Genomic DNA, 17,212 nt, shown 5'->3' with positions numbered 1-17,212 from the left:
CCAGCTTTTGTCTTTATCACCACGCATCTGACAAACGCCCCCTACTCGCCTTCACCCACCTATCACTTGCCAAGCATAGGCACATAATGCTTATTACATTATCACTTGCCAGGCTTAATCTCACCCCCACCTCTTTTCCAGCTTTCTCCCTCATTACAATCGGTCAGAGGAAGAGTCTTGATCTAAAATGTTGTGTTCATTTTTGCACATGGCGATGTCTGTCTGGGAATACCGCCGGCTGGCCTGTTCCAGACTGCAGGAGTGCTGAGGGATGCAGTGAAACTTGGTGCAACCAACGCCAACGTCAAGGCCAACGTCAAGGCCAACATCAAGGCTAAGGCTCTGTAGCCTTGTCCACTGTCCTTGTCCACTGTCAACTGTTGGAATTGTTTGGCTGGGACACCCTTCACACATGGGAGGGGATCTCACCCACATGAGTGACAATGGTGTAGGAAGGAACTGCTGGAGTAACTCTGGGACAAGTAGCATCTCTGGAGAAAAGGAATGGATAATATTTCGTGTCGAGACCCTGTTTCAGACAATGGTTTGTGTGAAATAAAATGAAGGCGCCAACACTTTTGGGTAAAACACAAACAATGTTGGTTTAGGTTTAGTTTGATTATTTATCACGTGCCAGTAACTAAGGGGAAGAGATAGAGCGCAGGACAGGAACATCGCCGGAAGTGGGTCCTCATTGGTTCCGCTCTGTCCGCGGCCAGAATCGTCCCCGCCATGGTTTTCCGCAAAGCCGCTCAGTTGGTTTGTGGCGTCGCCGGCGTCGCGGTTGTAGCCGCGGCCTCGACATCAGCCTCACAGCGGCGCCGTGATGGAGGCCTCAAGGCGGCGGCCGTCAGCTGGAGCCCCGGGACCGGCGGCTGGGACCACAACTGGGACAAGTGAGTGAGGGGGCGGGGAGAGAAACATAGACAACAGGGGCAGGAGGAGGAGGCCATTCAGCCCTTCGAGCCAGCACCGCCATTCATTGTGATCATGGCTGATCGTCCCCTTTCAATAACCCGTGCCTGCCTTCTCCCCATATCCCTTGACTTCACTAGCCCCTAGAGCTCTATCTAACTCTCTCTTAAATCCATCCAGTGACTTGGCCTCCACTGCCCTCTGTGGCAGGGAATTCCACAAATTCACAACTCTCTGGGTGGAAACGTTTTTTCTCACCTCAGTCTTAAATGACCTCCCCTTTATTCTAAGACTGTGGCCCCTGGTTCTGGACTCACCCAACATTGGGAACATTTTTCCTGCATCTAGCTTGTCCAGTCCTTTTATAATTTAATATGTTTCTATAAGAATCCCCCTCATCCTTCTAAACTCCAGTGAATACAAGCCTAGTCTTTTCAATCTTTCCTCATATGACAGTCCCGCCATCCCAGGGATCGACCTGGTGAACCTACGCTGGGCTCCCTCAATCACAAGGATGTCCTTCCTCAAATTAGGAGACCAAAACTGTACACAATACTCCAGATGTGGTCTCACCAGAGCCATATACAACTGCAGAAGAACCTCTTTACTCCTACACTGAAATCCTCTTGTTATGAAGGCCAACATTCCATTAGCTTTCTTCACTGCCTGCTGTACTTGTAAGCCAACTTTCAGTGACCGGTGTACAAGGACGCCCAGGTCTCGCTGCATCTTTGTATTGTATTGTATTGCATCTCCCCCTTACCTAACCTAACCCCATTGAGATAATAATCTGCCCCCTTCTTTTTGTCGCCAAAGTGGATAACCTCATATTTATCTATATTGTACTGCATCTGCCACGCATCTGCCCACTCACTCAACCTGTCCAGGTCACCCTGCAACCTCCTAACATCCTCTTCACAGTTCACACTGCCACCCAGCTTTGTGTCATGCGCAAACTTGCTAGTGTTGCTCCTAATTCCCTCTTCCAAATCATTAATATATATGGTAAACATATTACCCTTCTGTTGCTCAGAGGGGTAAGGAAAAGAAGAGGAGGGCAATTGTAATAGGGGACTCTATAGTCAGGGGGTTGGATAGGCGATTCTGTGGACGCAGACAGGAGTCCCGGATGGTAGTTTGCCTCCCTGGTGCCAGGGTCAGGGATGTGTCTGAACGTGTCCAAGAAATCCTGAAATGGGAGGGAGAGGAGCCTGAGGTTGTGGTGCATATAGTTACCAACGACATAGGTAAAAAAAGAGAAGAGGTCCTGAAAGAAGAATTTAGGGAGTTAGGTAGAGAGTTAAGGAGAAGGACTGGAAAGGTAACAATCTCAGGATTACTGCCTGTGCCACGCGACAGTGAGAGTAGGAATGGAGCGAGGTGGAGGATAAATGCGTGGATGAGAGACTGGTGCAGTGGGTATGGATTCAAGTTTCTGGATCATTGGGACCTCTTTTGGGGAAGGTGCGACCTGTACAGAAAGGACGGGTTGCACTTGAACTCAAGGGGGACCAATATCCTGGCGGGGAGATTTGCAAAGGCTACTGGGGAGACTTTAAACTAGTATGGTTGGGGGGAGGGACTCAAATTGGGAAAGCTAGCAGTCAGTGTGTGAAGCAGGGGGCAGAGAATGGTAGCACTCTGACCCAAAATGTAGGGGAGAGAGAAGAAAAAAAGAAAATAATCAGAGAATAAGAGAGGGTGGGTTTCTTAAATGTGTATATTTTAATGCTAGGAGCATTGTAAGAAAAGTGGATGAACTTAGAGCCTGGATTGACACCTGGAAGTATGATGTTGTGGCGATCAGTGAAACATGGTTGCAGGAGGGCTGTGATTGGAAACTAAATATTCCAGGATTTCATTGCTTCAGGTGTGATAGAATTCGAGGGGCAAGAGGTGGAGGTGTTGCATTGCTTATCAGGGAAGATATTACAGCAGTGCTTTGGCAGGATAGATTAGAGGGCTCGTCTAGGGAGGCTATTTGGGTGGAACTGAGAAATGGGAAAGGGGTAGCAACACTTATAGGGGTGTATTATAGACCGCCAAATGGGGAGCGAGAATTGGAAGAGCAAATATGTAAGGAGATTGCAGATATTAGTAGTAAGCACAAGGTAGTGATTGTGGGAGATTTCAATTTTCCACACATAGACTGGGAAACACATTCTGTAAATGGGCTGGATGGGTTGGAGTTTGTAAAATGTGTGCAGGATAGTTTTTTGCAACAATACATAGAAGTACCTACTAGAGAAGGGGCGGTACTGGACCTCCTGTTAGGAAATGAGATGGGTCAGGTGGCAGAGGTATGCGTTGGGGAACAGTTCGGGTCCAGTGATCACAATACCATTAGTTTCAATATAATTATGGAGAGGGACAAAACTGGACCTAGGGTTGAGATTTTTGATTGGAGAAAGGCTAACTTTGAGGAGATGCGAAAGGATTTAAAAGGAGTAAATTGGGACAGTTTGTTTTATGGGAAAGATGTGGAAGAGAAATGGAGTACATTTAAAGGTGACATTTTAAGAGTACAGAATCTTTATGTCCCTGTTCGGTTGAAAGGAAATCGTAAAAATTGTAAAGAGCCATGGTTTTCAAGGGAAATTGGACACTTGGTTCGGAAAAAGAGGGAGATCTACAATAGTTATAGGCAGCATGGAGTAAATGAGGTGCTTGAGGAGTATAAAGAATGTAAAAAGAATCTTAAGAAAGAAATTAGAAAAGCTAAAAGAAGATATGAGGTTGCTTTGGCAAGTAAGGTAAAAGTAAATCCGAAGGGTTTCTACCGCTATATTAATAGCAAAAGGATAACGAGGGATAAAATTGGTCCATTAGAGAGTCAGAGTGGCCAACTATCTGCAGAGCCAAAAGAGATGGGGGAGATATTGAACAGTTTCTTTTCTTCGGTATTCACCAAGGAGAAGGATATTGAATTATGTGAGGTAAGGGAAACAAGTAGAGTAGCTATGGAAACTATGAGGATCAAAGAAGAGGAAGTACTGACACTTTTGAGAAATATAAAAGTGGATAAGTCTCCAGGTCCGGACAGGATATTCCCTAGGACATTGAGGGAAGTTAGTGTAGAAATAGCAGGGGCTATGGCAGAAATATTTCAAATGTCATTAGAAACGGAAATAGTGCCGGAGGATTGGCGTACTGCGCATGTTGTTCCATTGTTTAAAAAGGGGTCTCAGAGTAAACCTAGCAATTATAGACCTGTTAGTTTGACGTCAGTGGTGGGCTAATTAATGGAAAGAATACTTAGAGATAATATATATAAGCATCTGGATAAACAGGGTCTGATTAGGAACAGTCAACATGGATTTGTGCCTGGAAGGTCATGTTTAACTAATGTTCTTGAATTTTTTGAAGATGTTACTCGGGAAATTGATGAGGGTAAAGCAGTGGATGTTGTGTATATGGACTTCAGTAAGGCCTTTGACAAGGTTCCTCATGGAAGGTTGGTTAAGAAGGTTCAATGGTTGGGTATTAATGGTGGAGTAGCAAGATGGATTCAACAGTGGCTGAATGGGAGATGCCAGAGAGTAATGGTGGATGGTTGTTTGTCAGGTTGGAGGCCAGTGACGAGTGGGGTGCCACAGGGATCTGTGTTGGGTCCACTGTTGTTTGTCATGTACATCAATGATCTGGACGATGGTGTGGTAAATTGGATTAGTAAGTATGCAGATGATACTAAGATAGGTGGGGTTGCGGGTAATGAAGTAGAGTTTCAAAGTCTACAGAGAGATTTATGCCAGTTGGAAGAGTGGGCTGAAAGATGGCAGATGGAGTTTAATGCTGATAAGTGTGAGGTGCTACATCTTGGCAGGACAAATCAAAATAGGACGTACATGGTAAATGGTAGGGAATTGAAGAATGTAGGTGAACAGAGGGATCTGGGAATAACTGTGCACAGTTCCATGAAAGTGGAATCTCATGTAGATAGGGTGGTAAAGAAAGCTTTTGGTGTGCTGGCCTTTATAAATCAGAGCATTGAGTATAGAAGTTGGGATGTAATGTTAAAATTGTACAAGGCATTGGTGAGGCCAATTCTGGAGTATGGTGTACAATTTTGGTCGCCTAATTATAGGAAGGATGTCAACAAAATAGAGAGAGTACAGAGGAGATTTACTAGAATGTTGCCTGGGTTTCAGCAACTAAGTTACAGAGAAAGGTTGAACAAGTTAGGGCTTTATTCTTTGGAGCGCAGAAGGTTAAGGGGGGACTTGATAGAGGTTTTTAAAATGATGAGAGGGATAGACAGAGTTGACGTGGAAAAGCTTTTCCCACTGAGAGTAGGGAAGATTCAAACAAGGGGACATGACTTGAGAATTAAGGGACTGAAGTTTAGGGGTAACATGAGGGGGAACTTCTTTACTCAGAGAGTGGTAGCTGTGTGGAATGAGCTTCCAGTGAAGGTGGTGGAGGCAGGTTCGTTTTTATCATTTAAAAATAAATTGGATAGTTATATGGATGGGAAAGGAATGGAGGGTTATGGTCTGAGCGCAGGTATATGGGACTAGGGGAGATTATGTGTTCGGCACGGACTAGAAGGGTCGAGATGGCCTGTTTCCGTGCTGTAATTGTTATATGGTTATTATATGGTTATAAACAGTTGCGGCCCCAACACCGAGCCTTACCACTGCCTGCCATTCTGAAAAGGACCCATTCACTCCTACTCTGCCGACCAATTTTCTATCCGTGTCAACACCCTACCCCCAATACCATGTGCTCTAATTTTAGTCACCAGTCTCCCATGCGGGACCTTATCAAAGGCTTTCTGAAGTCTAGATACACTACATCCACTGGCACCCCTTCATCCATTTTACTTGTCACATCCTCAAAAAATTCCAGAAGATTAGTCAAGCATGATTTCCGTTTCATAAATCCATGTTGACTTGGACTAATCCTTTTACTGCTATCCAAATGCCCCATTATTACCTCTTTAATAATTGACTCCAGCATCTTTCCCACCACCGAAGTCAGACTAACTGGTCTGTAATTCCCCGTTTTCTCTCTCGCTCCGTTCTTGAAAAGTGGGATAACATTAGCTATCCTCCAATCCACAGAAACTGATCCTGAATCTATTGAACATTGGAAAATGATCACCAATGCGTCCACTATTTCTAGAGCCACCTCCCTGAGGACCCTGGGATGCAGACCATCAGGCCCAGGAGATTTATCATCCTTTAGTCCCATTAACCTACCCAATCCTATTTCTCGCCTAATGAAAATTTATTTCAGTTCCTCTACCCCCTTCGATTCTCTGTCCTCCAGTACATCTGGGATATTATTTGTGTCTTCCTTAGTGAAGACAGATCCGAAGTACCTATTCAACTCTTCTGCCATTTCCTTGTTGCCCATAATCATTTCACCCGTGTCTGCCTTCAAGGGACCCTCATTTGACTTTGCTACTCTTTTTCCCTTAACATATCTAAAGAAGCTTTTACTGTCCTTCTTTATATTCCTGGCCAGCTTCCCCTCGTACTTCATCTTTTCAGCCCATTTTGTTTCCTTCTGTTGTCCTATGAAAGTTTCCCAATCCTCTGGCTTCCGGCTACTCTTTGCTGTGTTAGACATCTTTTGTTTTTGTTTTATTCTATCCCTAACTTCTCTCGTCAGCCACGGTTGCCTCCTACTCCCCTTAGAATCCTCTTTGGAATGAAATGATCCTGCGTCTTCCGGATTATGCCCAGAAATTCCTGCCATTGCTGTTCCACCGTCATTCCTGCTAGGATCCCTTTCCAGTCTAGTTTGGCCGAGAGCTCCCCTCTCATGCCTTCATAGTCCCCTTTGTTCAACTGCATCACTGCCACTTCCGATTTAACCTTCTCCTTCTCAAATTGCAGATTAAAACGAATCATATTATGATCACTACCTCCGAGCGGTTCCTTTACCTTGAGTTCTCTAATCATATCTGGTTCATTGGACAACACAATCCAGAATTGCCTTTTCTCTGGTCGGCTCCATTACAAGCTGCTCTAAGAATCCATCTCGGAGGCATTCTACAAACTCTCTTTCTTGGGGTCCTGAACCAACCTGATTTTCCCAGTCTACCTGCATATTGAAATCATTACCTTTGTTACATGCCAGTTTTAACTCCTGCTGCAACTTACACCCTGCATCCGGGCTACTATTTGGGGGTCTGTAAATAACACCAATTAGTGTCTTCTTGCCTTCACAATTCCTCAACAATCCACAGTGACTCTACCTCGTCAGTCCCTATGTCTTCCCTCGCAAGGGACTGAATTCCATCCCTCACCAGCAGAGCTATCCCCCCCCTCCTCTGCCCACCTGCCTGACATCTCCTTCTTTCGTCTCTCCCTCTCCAGCATTTTGCGTAGCCTCCTCGCCGAAGACTCTCGAGCCAAAGAGACTTGCACTTTACTCACAAGGCACTTCCCTCACTGCTGCTCCCTAAGATTATTTTGACTGATAAATTGCCTAATTTACCAATTGACAAACCAAATTCCTCAGTTTTCAACTGTTTTCCCCCTCTGACTCACTTCTAACTCTCCTCCCACTCGAGCTAGAGCCAATCAGTGTTTTCTCCTGCTTCTCTTTGTTGCTGTTGCTTCAAAATCCACGGGAGCTCTGAGTAAAAGAAGAGAGGGGGAAGAGAAGAGAGAGAAGAGATGGGGGGGAGAGAAGAGAGGGGGGGGAGAAAGAAGGAGTGGGGAGAAAAGAGAGGGGGGGAGAGAAGAGAGGAGAGGGAAAGGAGGGGGGAGAGGAGGGAACGGGGTGGAGGAAGAGGGGCAGAGTTGAGAGAAGGGAGAGGGGGATTTACAAACCGTTAATTTCTTTCTTTTCTTGTACAGGCGTGAGCCAATCTCTCTCATTAAACCCAACCAGAAGAGTAAAGAGGTGCCTGAGGACCACACTACTCAGCTGGACAACTACAAAGTCAAAGCCACGAGGCACATCTTCCTCATCCGTCATTCCCAGTACGAGCTGTCAGCCTCAACAGACAAAGACAGAGTTCTGACGGCACTGGGTCTGTGCTCCTTCCATTAGTCCGCTTTTAGCAAAGTAACGGGGTCAGGAGGTGCTGAGGTACAGGACAGGGTGGGTGATTCTGTCCTGTCTGTCCTGCCGTATTCTGGGATCTTGGCTGATCCATGACGTGACTCCATACAAAGGCAGACAAAAATGCTGGAGGAACTCAATGGGTGAAGCAGCATCTATGGAGCGAAGGAATAGGTGACGTTTCAGGTCGAGATCTTTACGAGTCTCGACCCGAAACGTTACTTATTCCTTCGCTCCATAGATGCTGCCTCACCCTCTGAGTTTCTCCAGCATTTTTGTCTACCTTCAATTTTTCCAGCATCTGTAGTTCTTTCTTAAATTTTTGACTCCATACAAACCTCTCTTCCCCAGGTCACTAAAGATGAAACAGGCAGAAAGTGCTGGAGTAACTCAGCGGGTCAGGCAGTCAAAACCTTTTTACCAATGTGGAAATGTCAAAGACAAGAGGCCCTAGCTTGAAGGTGCGAGGGGGAATGTTTCGAGGAGATGTGTTGGGCAGGTTTTTTTACACAGAGAGTGGCGTGTGCCAGGGGAGGAGGCAGATACATGGCATTTCAGGTTTTAAATATGCAGAATATGGAGGGATATGGATCATGTGCAGACAAAGGAGATTAGTTGACGGCACCATGTTCGGCTGGGATATTGTAGCCGAAGGGCCCATTCCTGTGCTGCCATTTTGTGGGGTATAGTGGCGACTGGTTTGTAGCTTCATATTGAGGGGTTGTGCAGCTCGTGTTTACAGAATATCTGCATCTTTCCAGGCCGTGAACAAGCGGAACTGACAGGTCAGCGACTGGCGAGTCTGGGTTTGAACTACGACATCCTGATTCACTCCAGCATGACACGGGCGAAGGAGACAGCAACCATCATTCGCAAATACTTACCAGGTGGGTGCTGTTCCCCGTACAGAGAGCTGCTTGTTGTTCCACACCAGGTGGGTGCTGTTCCCCGTACAGAGAGCTGCTTGGTATCTCACACCAGGTGGGTGCTGTTCCCCGTACAGAGAGCTGCTTGGTATCTCACACCAGGTGGGTGCTGTTCCCCGTACAGAGAGCTGCTTGGTATCTCACACCAGGTGGGTACTGTTCCCCGTACAGAGAGCTGCTTGGTTTTTCAAACAAATACCTTGCATCGGGTACTTTTCATCAGTTTTGAATATTTGGTTTACTTTAGAGATACGGCGCGGAAATAGGCCCTTTGGCCCACTGAGTCAACACCGCCCAGCGATCCTCGCACATTAACACTATCCTACACTCACTAGGGAAATTTACAATTTTTACCAACGCCAATTAACCTACAAACTCTGTACGTCTTTGGAGTGTGGGAGGAAACTGCAGCACCTGGGGAAACCTACGCAGTCACAGGGAGAACGTACAAACTCTGTACGTCTTCAGTGTGTGGAAGGAAACTGCAGCACCTGGGGAAACCCATGCAGTCACGGGGAGAATGTACAAACTCTGTACAGACAGCGCCCGTAGTCACGATCGAACCCGGGCCTCTGGCTGCTGTGAGGCAGCAACTCTACCGCTGCACCACCGTGCCGCCCCAAATGTGTGCCGTGATGGAAGGGTGCCACTGGTCGGCACGAATGAGTTGGGCCTGTTTGCTTGTTATTCCATTCTATGAAACCATCTCTCTGCTGCTCCACCTTTGGTACGTTGATCATTCTCTCCCTGCACCATCTTGTCTCTTTCATGTTTTTCTAACGATTCAGAAACCGGTGGAAGTGACTGGCCACACCGACCAACATGTGCATTTACTAGTCCCACCTGCCTGTGTTTGGCCCATATCCCTCCAAACCAGCCCTATCCATGTACCTGTCTAAATATACCCAGGATCGATCCTGACCTCGGATGTGTATGTGTGGAGTTTGCACGCTCTCCCAGTGAGCGCTTGGTGTTCCTCAGGGTCCTCCAGTTTCCTCCCACATCCCAAAAATGTGCGGGTTTGTAGTCTAATTGGCTTCTGTAAATTTCCTGTAGTGTGTAAGGATTTGTTGAAAAAATGATATGACAGAACTAGTGTGAACGGGTGATCTGAAGAAGAGTCTCGACTTGAAGCCTATTCTGTTTCGCCTATTCCTTTTCCCCCCAGACGTGCTGCCTGACTCGCTGAGTTACTCCAGCTTTCTATGTCCATCTTTGGTGAAAGGGTGATCGATGGTTGGCGTGGCCTCAGTGGGCCAAAGGTCCTGTTTCCATCCTGTATAAGTTGAACTCTAACCTTCCTAATTATTTCTCCCAAATGTAGCACCCTTGAGTTTATCCGTGTATCTAACACTGAGTGTTGATGCTGTGGTTCCAGGTCTGGAGATGATGAGCTGCGACTTGCTGAGGGAAGGAGCCCCAATTGAGCCAGACCCGCCCGTCAGCCACTGGAAACCGGAGGCCATGGTAAGAGTCGTCCTGGAGATGACGTCGGTGTTGGCACAGGAGCAAGCCGTTCACCCCACTGCGTCTGTGCCAATGTAAACTAACCCCATCTGCCAGCATATGGTCTATACCCTTACATTACTTGCTGCCTAAATGCCTCTAAAACATTGCTCTCATATCTGCTTCCCCAATACCCCTGGCATCTACCCCTCTGTGTGCAAACAAACCTTGCCTTGTAAAATCTCCTCAAATGTTCCAACCGTAAAGCTATGCCCTCCAGTCTGTGACATTTCCACTCTGAGGAAAAAGACATCTGTCCTGTCCCAGCCTCATCGTTTTATATACTCTATAAGCTTCTGACGTTCTAGAGAAATCAAACCAAGTTTGTCCAACCCGTCCTCAGCTAATATCCTCTAATCGAGGCATCATTCTGGTCAACCTCCAGCATCCGCTCCAAAGGCTCCACATCCTTCCTGGAATGGGATGACTAGAACTGCCCCAACTCCAAATGTAACCTCTCCACAAAGTTTTATACAGTTGCAACATGAACTGAGGGGTCTCGACCCGAAACGTCACCTAGACCTTTTCTCCAGAGATGCTGTCTGACCCGCTGAGTTACTCCAGCTTTTTGTGTCTCTCTTGGGTTTGTACCAGAATCTGCAGTTCCTTCCTACACATGAGAGTAGTGATTAATATTGGAAAGTATTCAACCTCCATGGACCAAAATGGATCCAATTACACTTTCTTTTGGGAAATACATGCTATTGTAAAACCTTTTAAATCCAGGAGTATTTGTTCCTACACTCTTTGGTTTCATAACACAGATGTGGTTAATACAATGCAGGAATAGGAGCGGAAATCAAAATTAAAATGGCAGATCTGAAATAAAAACAGAAAACGCTGAAAATACTAAAACTTATGTCATATCTGCCCACTGGAAGAGAGATTATATGTCATATCTGCCCATTGGAAGAGAGATTGCGTGCATTCTGAACGTCCAACCTTTTATTTGCTACTCATGCACTGTATATAACAATGGCAGTGCAGAATTATCTGTATATATCTCTCCTTTTGCCTCTGTCTGACGTTGCATTTTGTTCTCTATGGTTTAGACAAAAAAAACATTTTTTTCAAGGCGGGGTTTTCAGAACCCCCCCAGCCAATGATGGGTGTAAATCTTCTTTACACTCGTTCCAGCTCAATGATATCCTTCCTGTAGCAGGATGATGGAAACTGAACGTAGTTCTCCAAATGCTGCCTCTTTGAGTCGATCCACTGTTAAAAGGCGTAGGAGATTCATACATGTACTTTTTCCAGCAAGATTGCTCAGTGTAGTATACTATATGCTTAGGTATTCCTATAATGCTTCGGAAGGAACAGCAGATGCTGGTTTAAATCAAAGATATAGACACAAAATGCTGGAGTAACTCAGCGGGACAGGCAGCATCTCTGGAGAGAAGGAATGGGTGACATAGAAACATAGAAAATAGGTGCAGGAGGAGGCCATTTAGCCCTTCGAGCCAGCACCGGCAATCATTGTGATCACAGCTGATCATTCACAATCAGTAACCCGTGTCTGCCTTCTCCGCATATCCCTTGATTCCGCTAGCCCCTAGAGCTTAATTTAGCTACTTTTAGCCAGAAAAAGCAGCCTACCAGAGGACTGGGAGAAATTCAGAGTCCAGCAGAGGAGGACAAAGGGCTTAATTAGGAAAGGGAAAATAGATTATGAAAGAAAACTGGCAGGGAACATAAAAACTGACTGCAAAAGTTTTTATAGATATGTGAAGAGAAAAAGATTAGTTAAAACAAATGTAGGTCCCTTGCAGTCAGAAACAGGTGAATTGATCATGGGGAACATGGACATGGCAGACCAAATGAATAACTACTTTGGTTCTGTCATCACTAAGAAAGACATAAATAATCTGCCGGAAATAGCAGAGGACCGGAGATCAAATGAGATGGAACTGAGTGAACTCCAGGTTAGCCCAGAAGTGGTGTTAGATAAATTGAATGGATTAAAGGCTGATAAATCCCCAGGACCAGATAGGCTGCATCCCAGAGTACTTAAGGAAGTAGCCCCAGAAATAGTGGATGCATTAGTGATAATTTTTCAAAATTCTTTAGATTCTGGAGTAGTTCCTGAGGATTGGAGGGTAGCTAATGTAACCCCACTTTTTAAAAAGGGAGGGAGAGAGAAAACGGGGAATTACAGACCAGTTAGTCTAACATCGGTAGTGGGGAAACTGCTAAAGTCAGTTATTAAAGATGGGATAGCAGCACATTTGGAAGGTGAAATCTTTGGACAAAGTCAGCATGGATTTATGAAAGGTAAGTCATGTCTGACGAATCTTATAGAATTTTTCGTGGATGTAACTAGTAGAGTGGATAAGGGAGAACCAGTGGATGTGTTATACGTGGACTTTCAGAAGGCTTTCGACAAGGTCCCACATAAGAGATTAGTATACAAACTTAAAGCATTGGGGGTTCAGTATTGATGTGGATAGAGAACTGGCTGGCAGACAGGAAGCAAAGAGTAGGAGTTAACGGGTCCTTTTCAGAATGGCAGGCAGTGACTAGTGGGGTATCGCAAGGCTCAGTGCTGGGACCTCAGCTATTTACAATATATATTAATGAATTGGACGAGGGAATTGAATGCAACATCTCCAAGCTTGTGGATGACACAAAGCTGGGGGGCAGTGTTAGCTGTGTGGCGGATGCTAGGAGGCTGCAAGATGACTTGGATAGTCTGGGTGAGTGGGCAAATGCATGGCAGATGCAGTATAATGTTGATAAATGTGAGATCCACTTTAGTGGCAAAAACAGGAAAGTAGACTATTACCTGAATGGTGACCGATTAGGAAAAGGGGAGATGCAACAAGACCTGGGTGTCGTAGTTCACCAGTCATTGAAAGTAGGCATGCAGATGCAGCAGGCAATGAAGAAAGCGAATGGTATGTTAGCATTCATAGCAAAAGGATTTGAGTATAGGAGCATGGAGGTTCTACTGCAGTTGTACAGGGTCTTGGTGAGACTACACCTGGAGTATTGCATACAGTTTTGGTCTCCTAATCTGAGGAAGGACATTCTTGCCATAGAGGGAGTACAGAGAAGGTTCACCAGACTGATTCCTGGGATGTCAGGACTTTCATATGAAGAAAGACTGGATAGACTCGGCTTGTATTCGCTAGAATTTAGAAGATTGAGGGGGGATCTTATAGAAACTTACAAAATTCTTAAGGGGTTGGACAGGCTAGATGCAGGAAGATTGTTCCCGATGTTGGGGAAGTCCAGAACAAGGGGTCACAGTTTAAGGATAAAGGGGAAATCTTTTAGGACTGAGATGAGAAAAACATTTTTTACACAGAGAGTGGAGAATCTCTGGAATTCTCTGCCACAGAATGTAGTTGAGGCCAGTTCATTGGCTATATTTAAGAGGGAGTTAGATGTGGCCCTTGTGGCTAAAGGGATCAGGGGGTATGGAGAGAAAGCAGGTACAGGATACTGAGTTGGATGATCAGCCATGATCATATTAAATGGCGGTGCAAGCAAGCTCGAAGGGCCGAATGGCCTACTCCTGCACCTATTTTCTATGTTTAAATTCATTCAGTGATTTGGCCTCCACTGCCCTCTGTGGCAGAGAATTCCACAAATTCACAACTCTCTGGGTGAAAATGTTTTTTCTCATCTCAGTTTTAAATGGCCTCCCCTTTATTCTTAGACTGTGGCCCCTGGCTCTGGACTTACCCCAACATTGGGAACATATTTCCTGCATCTAGCTTGTCCAGTTCTTTTATAATTTTATACTTTTCTATAAGATACCCTCTCATCCTTCTAAATTCCAATGAATACGAACCCAGTCTTTCCTCATATGACAGTCCCACCATCCCGGGGGTTAACCTTGTGAACCTACGCTGCATTACCTCATTGGCAAATTAGGAGACCAAAACTGCACACAATACTCCAGATGTGATCTCACCAGGGCCTGTACAACTGCAAGGACTTCTTTACTCCTATATTCAAATCCTCATGTTGTGAAGGCCAACATGCCATTAGCTTTCTTCACTGCCTGCTGTACCTGCATGTTTACTTTGACCCTTCTTCAGACCATCAGCCTGAAACGTCGCCCATTCCTTCTCTCCTGAGACGCTGCCTGTCCCGCTGAGTTACTCCAGCAGCAGTTTGTGTCTATCTATGGTATAATGCTTGTAGCTTTTATTTCACCTGAACATTTGTTGTGAGTGGGGTTTTGAACACTGCTAAGTCCTCCTTGCCTGAGTTGTACTGGCCAGTGTGTGTGTTTACGCGTCTACATGTCTTCAGCAGTATCATGAAGATGGCGCCAGGATTGAAGCTGCGTTCCGTCGCTACATCCACAGAGCTGATTTGAAGCAACAGAACGATAGTTACGAGGTCATTGTTTGCCACGCAAATGTAATCCGCTATTTCGTTTGCAGGTAATTATCTTAATGTTCTCTCGTATTGAGTACAGAATTTGCACACGTCTATCAATTTAATCATTAATGGTGGGTGGATTTTAACAAATTAACGCCTACTTCAGATTTGTAATGCTCTATTTTAGAATCTCTTAACATGTAACTTTTTAAAATTAAAATGCTTCTATTATATTTTGTTTTTCTGTCATTTTTTTTGCCTTTTATTAAAATGTAGAGGTTTTAGGAATCTGTTTTGTGGGACGACTGGACAAGTGCAGATTGTAAGAAATGTTAACCATGGGTCACCTTAAAGCCAGCTCCATTGTTGTATAAGATCCCTGCTCCCCATAATATGCCTTTTGTATCTGGGTCTTGTACCTTTCTGTATTGTTTCGTCTCTTATTGTCACGTGTACTGAGGTACAGTGAAAAGCTATTGTTTGTTTGTGCGGCATCCAGTCAGACTGACTGCCTGCCTCCACCACCACTCCTGGCACGCACCACCTTCTGTGGGAAAAAACTTGCCAGCACATCTCCTTTAAACTTTGAATCTATGCCGTCTTTGATATTTCCACCCTGGGGTCAAAGGTTAGGGCGGTTTACATCTAAATGAAGTATAGCTTCATTGTTTTTTAATACAGCGTGGAAACAGGCCCTTTAGACCAACATGTCCCAGCTACACTAGTCCCACCTGCCTGCGTTTGGCCCATATCCCTTCAAACCTGTCCCTGCCTCAACTACCTCCCCAGGCAGCTCGTTCCATACACCCACCACCCTTTGTGTGAAAATGTTACCCCTCAGATACCTATTAAATCTTTCCCCCTTCACGTTAAACCTAGGTCCTCTGGTCCTCAATTCACCTACTCTGGGCAAGAGACTGTGCATCTGCCTGATCTATTGCACTCATGATTTTATACACCTGTATACTCCTGGGTTAATTTATTCTCTCCCTTTTGTGCAGAGCGTTGCAGTTCCCCCCGGAGGGTTGGCTGAGGATGTGCCTCAACAACGGCAGCATTACCTGGCTCACCATCCGCCCCAACGGCAGGGTGGCGCTTCGGACGCTGGGGGACACGGGCTTCATGCCTCCTGACAAATTAACACGCTAACACGTGGTTTGCAGCGCCTGCATGCTTCACGTTTCACTGTGCAAGACGTCAGCATCATACTTGAAAAGATATCAGTGGCTGTTCTATTGATTTGCACCAATAATTACAGATCTTTATTTTTGTTTTTAATTTACATTTTAGGATCACGTACCTATGGCTGAAATGACGGATGTGAGTGGAGTATAATCAATGTTGTTCCATGTCAACTGATAATTGACTCTTGAGTTCATCATCTCCTGTAACCTTGTTTTTATAATGAATTTTCAAGGAGATAGTCGATCCTCTCAGTATCTGAAACTTACTGCCAACTAGATTTTTTTTTAAAGGAAAATGTTTAAATAGTAAAACTCATCTCCAGGCTGATAGTCTGATTATCAGTACAATGTGTAGAGTCGGTCGGTGTTCAATAGGATTTATTAACCTGGCATAGCTAAGTCTTGAGGGGTGTTTTGTGTGTGGTGTTAGCTGACCTGGGCTGGATGATGAGGGGCAGTCGGGAGTGTTTTCGCTCTCTCTCCCCTCCTGTAATCCCCTGTTGTGGCAGTAGTGGACCTGACAACAGCAACTGCACTACGCCTTACCCACAACACACCTGGCTTCAAGACCTTCCAAAAGACAGAAGTAAATAGCTAGCCCGTGAAATGAAGAATCTTTATAATCTAAAGTGTTTCACAATTATTTAATAAACAATTTGGTTATTAATATGGAAAGTCTAAACAGAAGGTAGGATGTTATAATCAATGAGCTAGAAGCATTACTTTAGGTAGTTAGTGCTCAGATTTGTCACTCACTGCAGGAGCAGTTTACCCAATCGTGTCACTTATTTCCAGCTGGTTTCTCAATGCAGTTTTCAAACGTTGAATACAGGGTCCCGTGAATAAAAGTTCTTTTTTTTAACAAACGAGTCTCGTTATTATGCGCCGTTGAAACAAAACATCGGATCCAGGAACTGGCAACTTTTCCTAACGTTATAGATGAATGCAGCATGGACGCAGGCTCAACTCTACTGGGCAACCAAGATCTAAGCTGAACCAAAAAAAGACAAAGTGCTGGAGTAACTTGGCGGGTCTCTGGAGAACATGGATACAGTGGCTTGCAAAAGTATTCATACCCCTTGAACTTTTCCACATTTTGTCACGTTACAACCACAAACGTAAATGTATTTTATTGGGATTTTATGTGATAGACCAACACAAAGTGGCGCATAATTGTGAAGTGGAAGGAAAATGATACATGGTTTTCAAATTTTTTTACAAATAAAAAACTGAAAAGTGTGGCGTGCAAAAGTATTCAGCCCCCTTCACTCTGATAACCCTAAATAAAATCCAGTGCAACCAATTGCCTTCAGAAGTCACCTAATT

General features: G+C 45.0%; 1 protein-coding gene across 2 annotated transcripts; it reads left to right on the top strand.

Annotated features, from left to right (window-relative positions):
- Positions 1–708: 708 nt before the first annotated feature.
- pgam5 (PGAM family member 5, mitochondrial serine/threonine protein phosphatase) lies at positions 709–16,752 on the top strand. 2 transcript variants are annotated; one of them, XM_033043951.1, is made up of 6 exons: positions 709–896; positions 7,728–7,903; positions 8,697–8,822; positions 10,240–10,328; positions 14,634–14,764; positions 15,704–16,752. In XM_033043951.1, exons 1-6 carry the CDS (start codon positions 733–735, stop codon positions 15,849–15,851), a joined length of 834 nt encoding a protein of 277 aa, XP_032899842.1. In that variant the 5' UTR covers positions 709–732; the 3' UTR covers positions 15,852–16,752. The 2 variants fall into 2 exon arrangements, with proteins under 2 accessions (XP_032899842.1, XP_032899841.1); XM_033043950.1 differs by having other exon boundaries at positions 14,631–14,764.
- Positions 16,753–17,212: the final 460 nt, after the last annotated feature.

The sequence above is a fragment of the Amblyraja radiata genome, chromosome 25 (genome assembly GCF_010909765.2).
Source record: "Amblyraja radiata isolate CabotCenter1 chromosome 25, sAmbRad1.1.pri, whole genome shotgun sequence".
Classification (NCBI taxonomy): domain Eukaryota; kingdom Metazoa; phylum Chordata; class Chondrichthyes; order Rajiformes; family Rajidae; genus Amblyraja; species Amblyraja radiata.
This window is presented reverse-complemented; position numbering and strand designations above follow the sequence as displayed.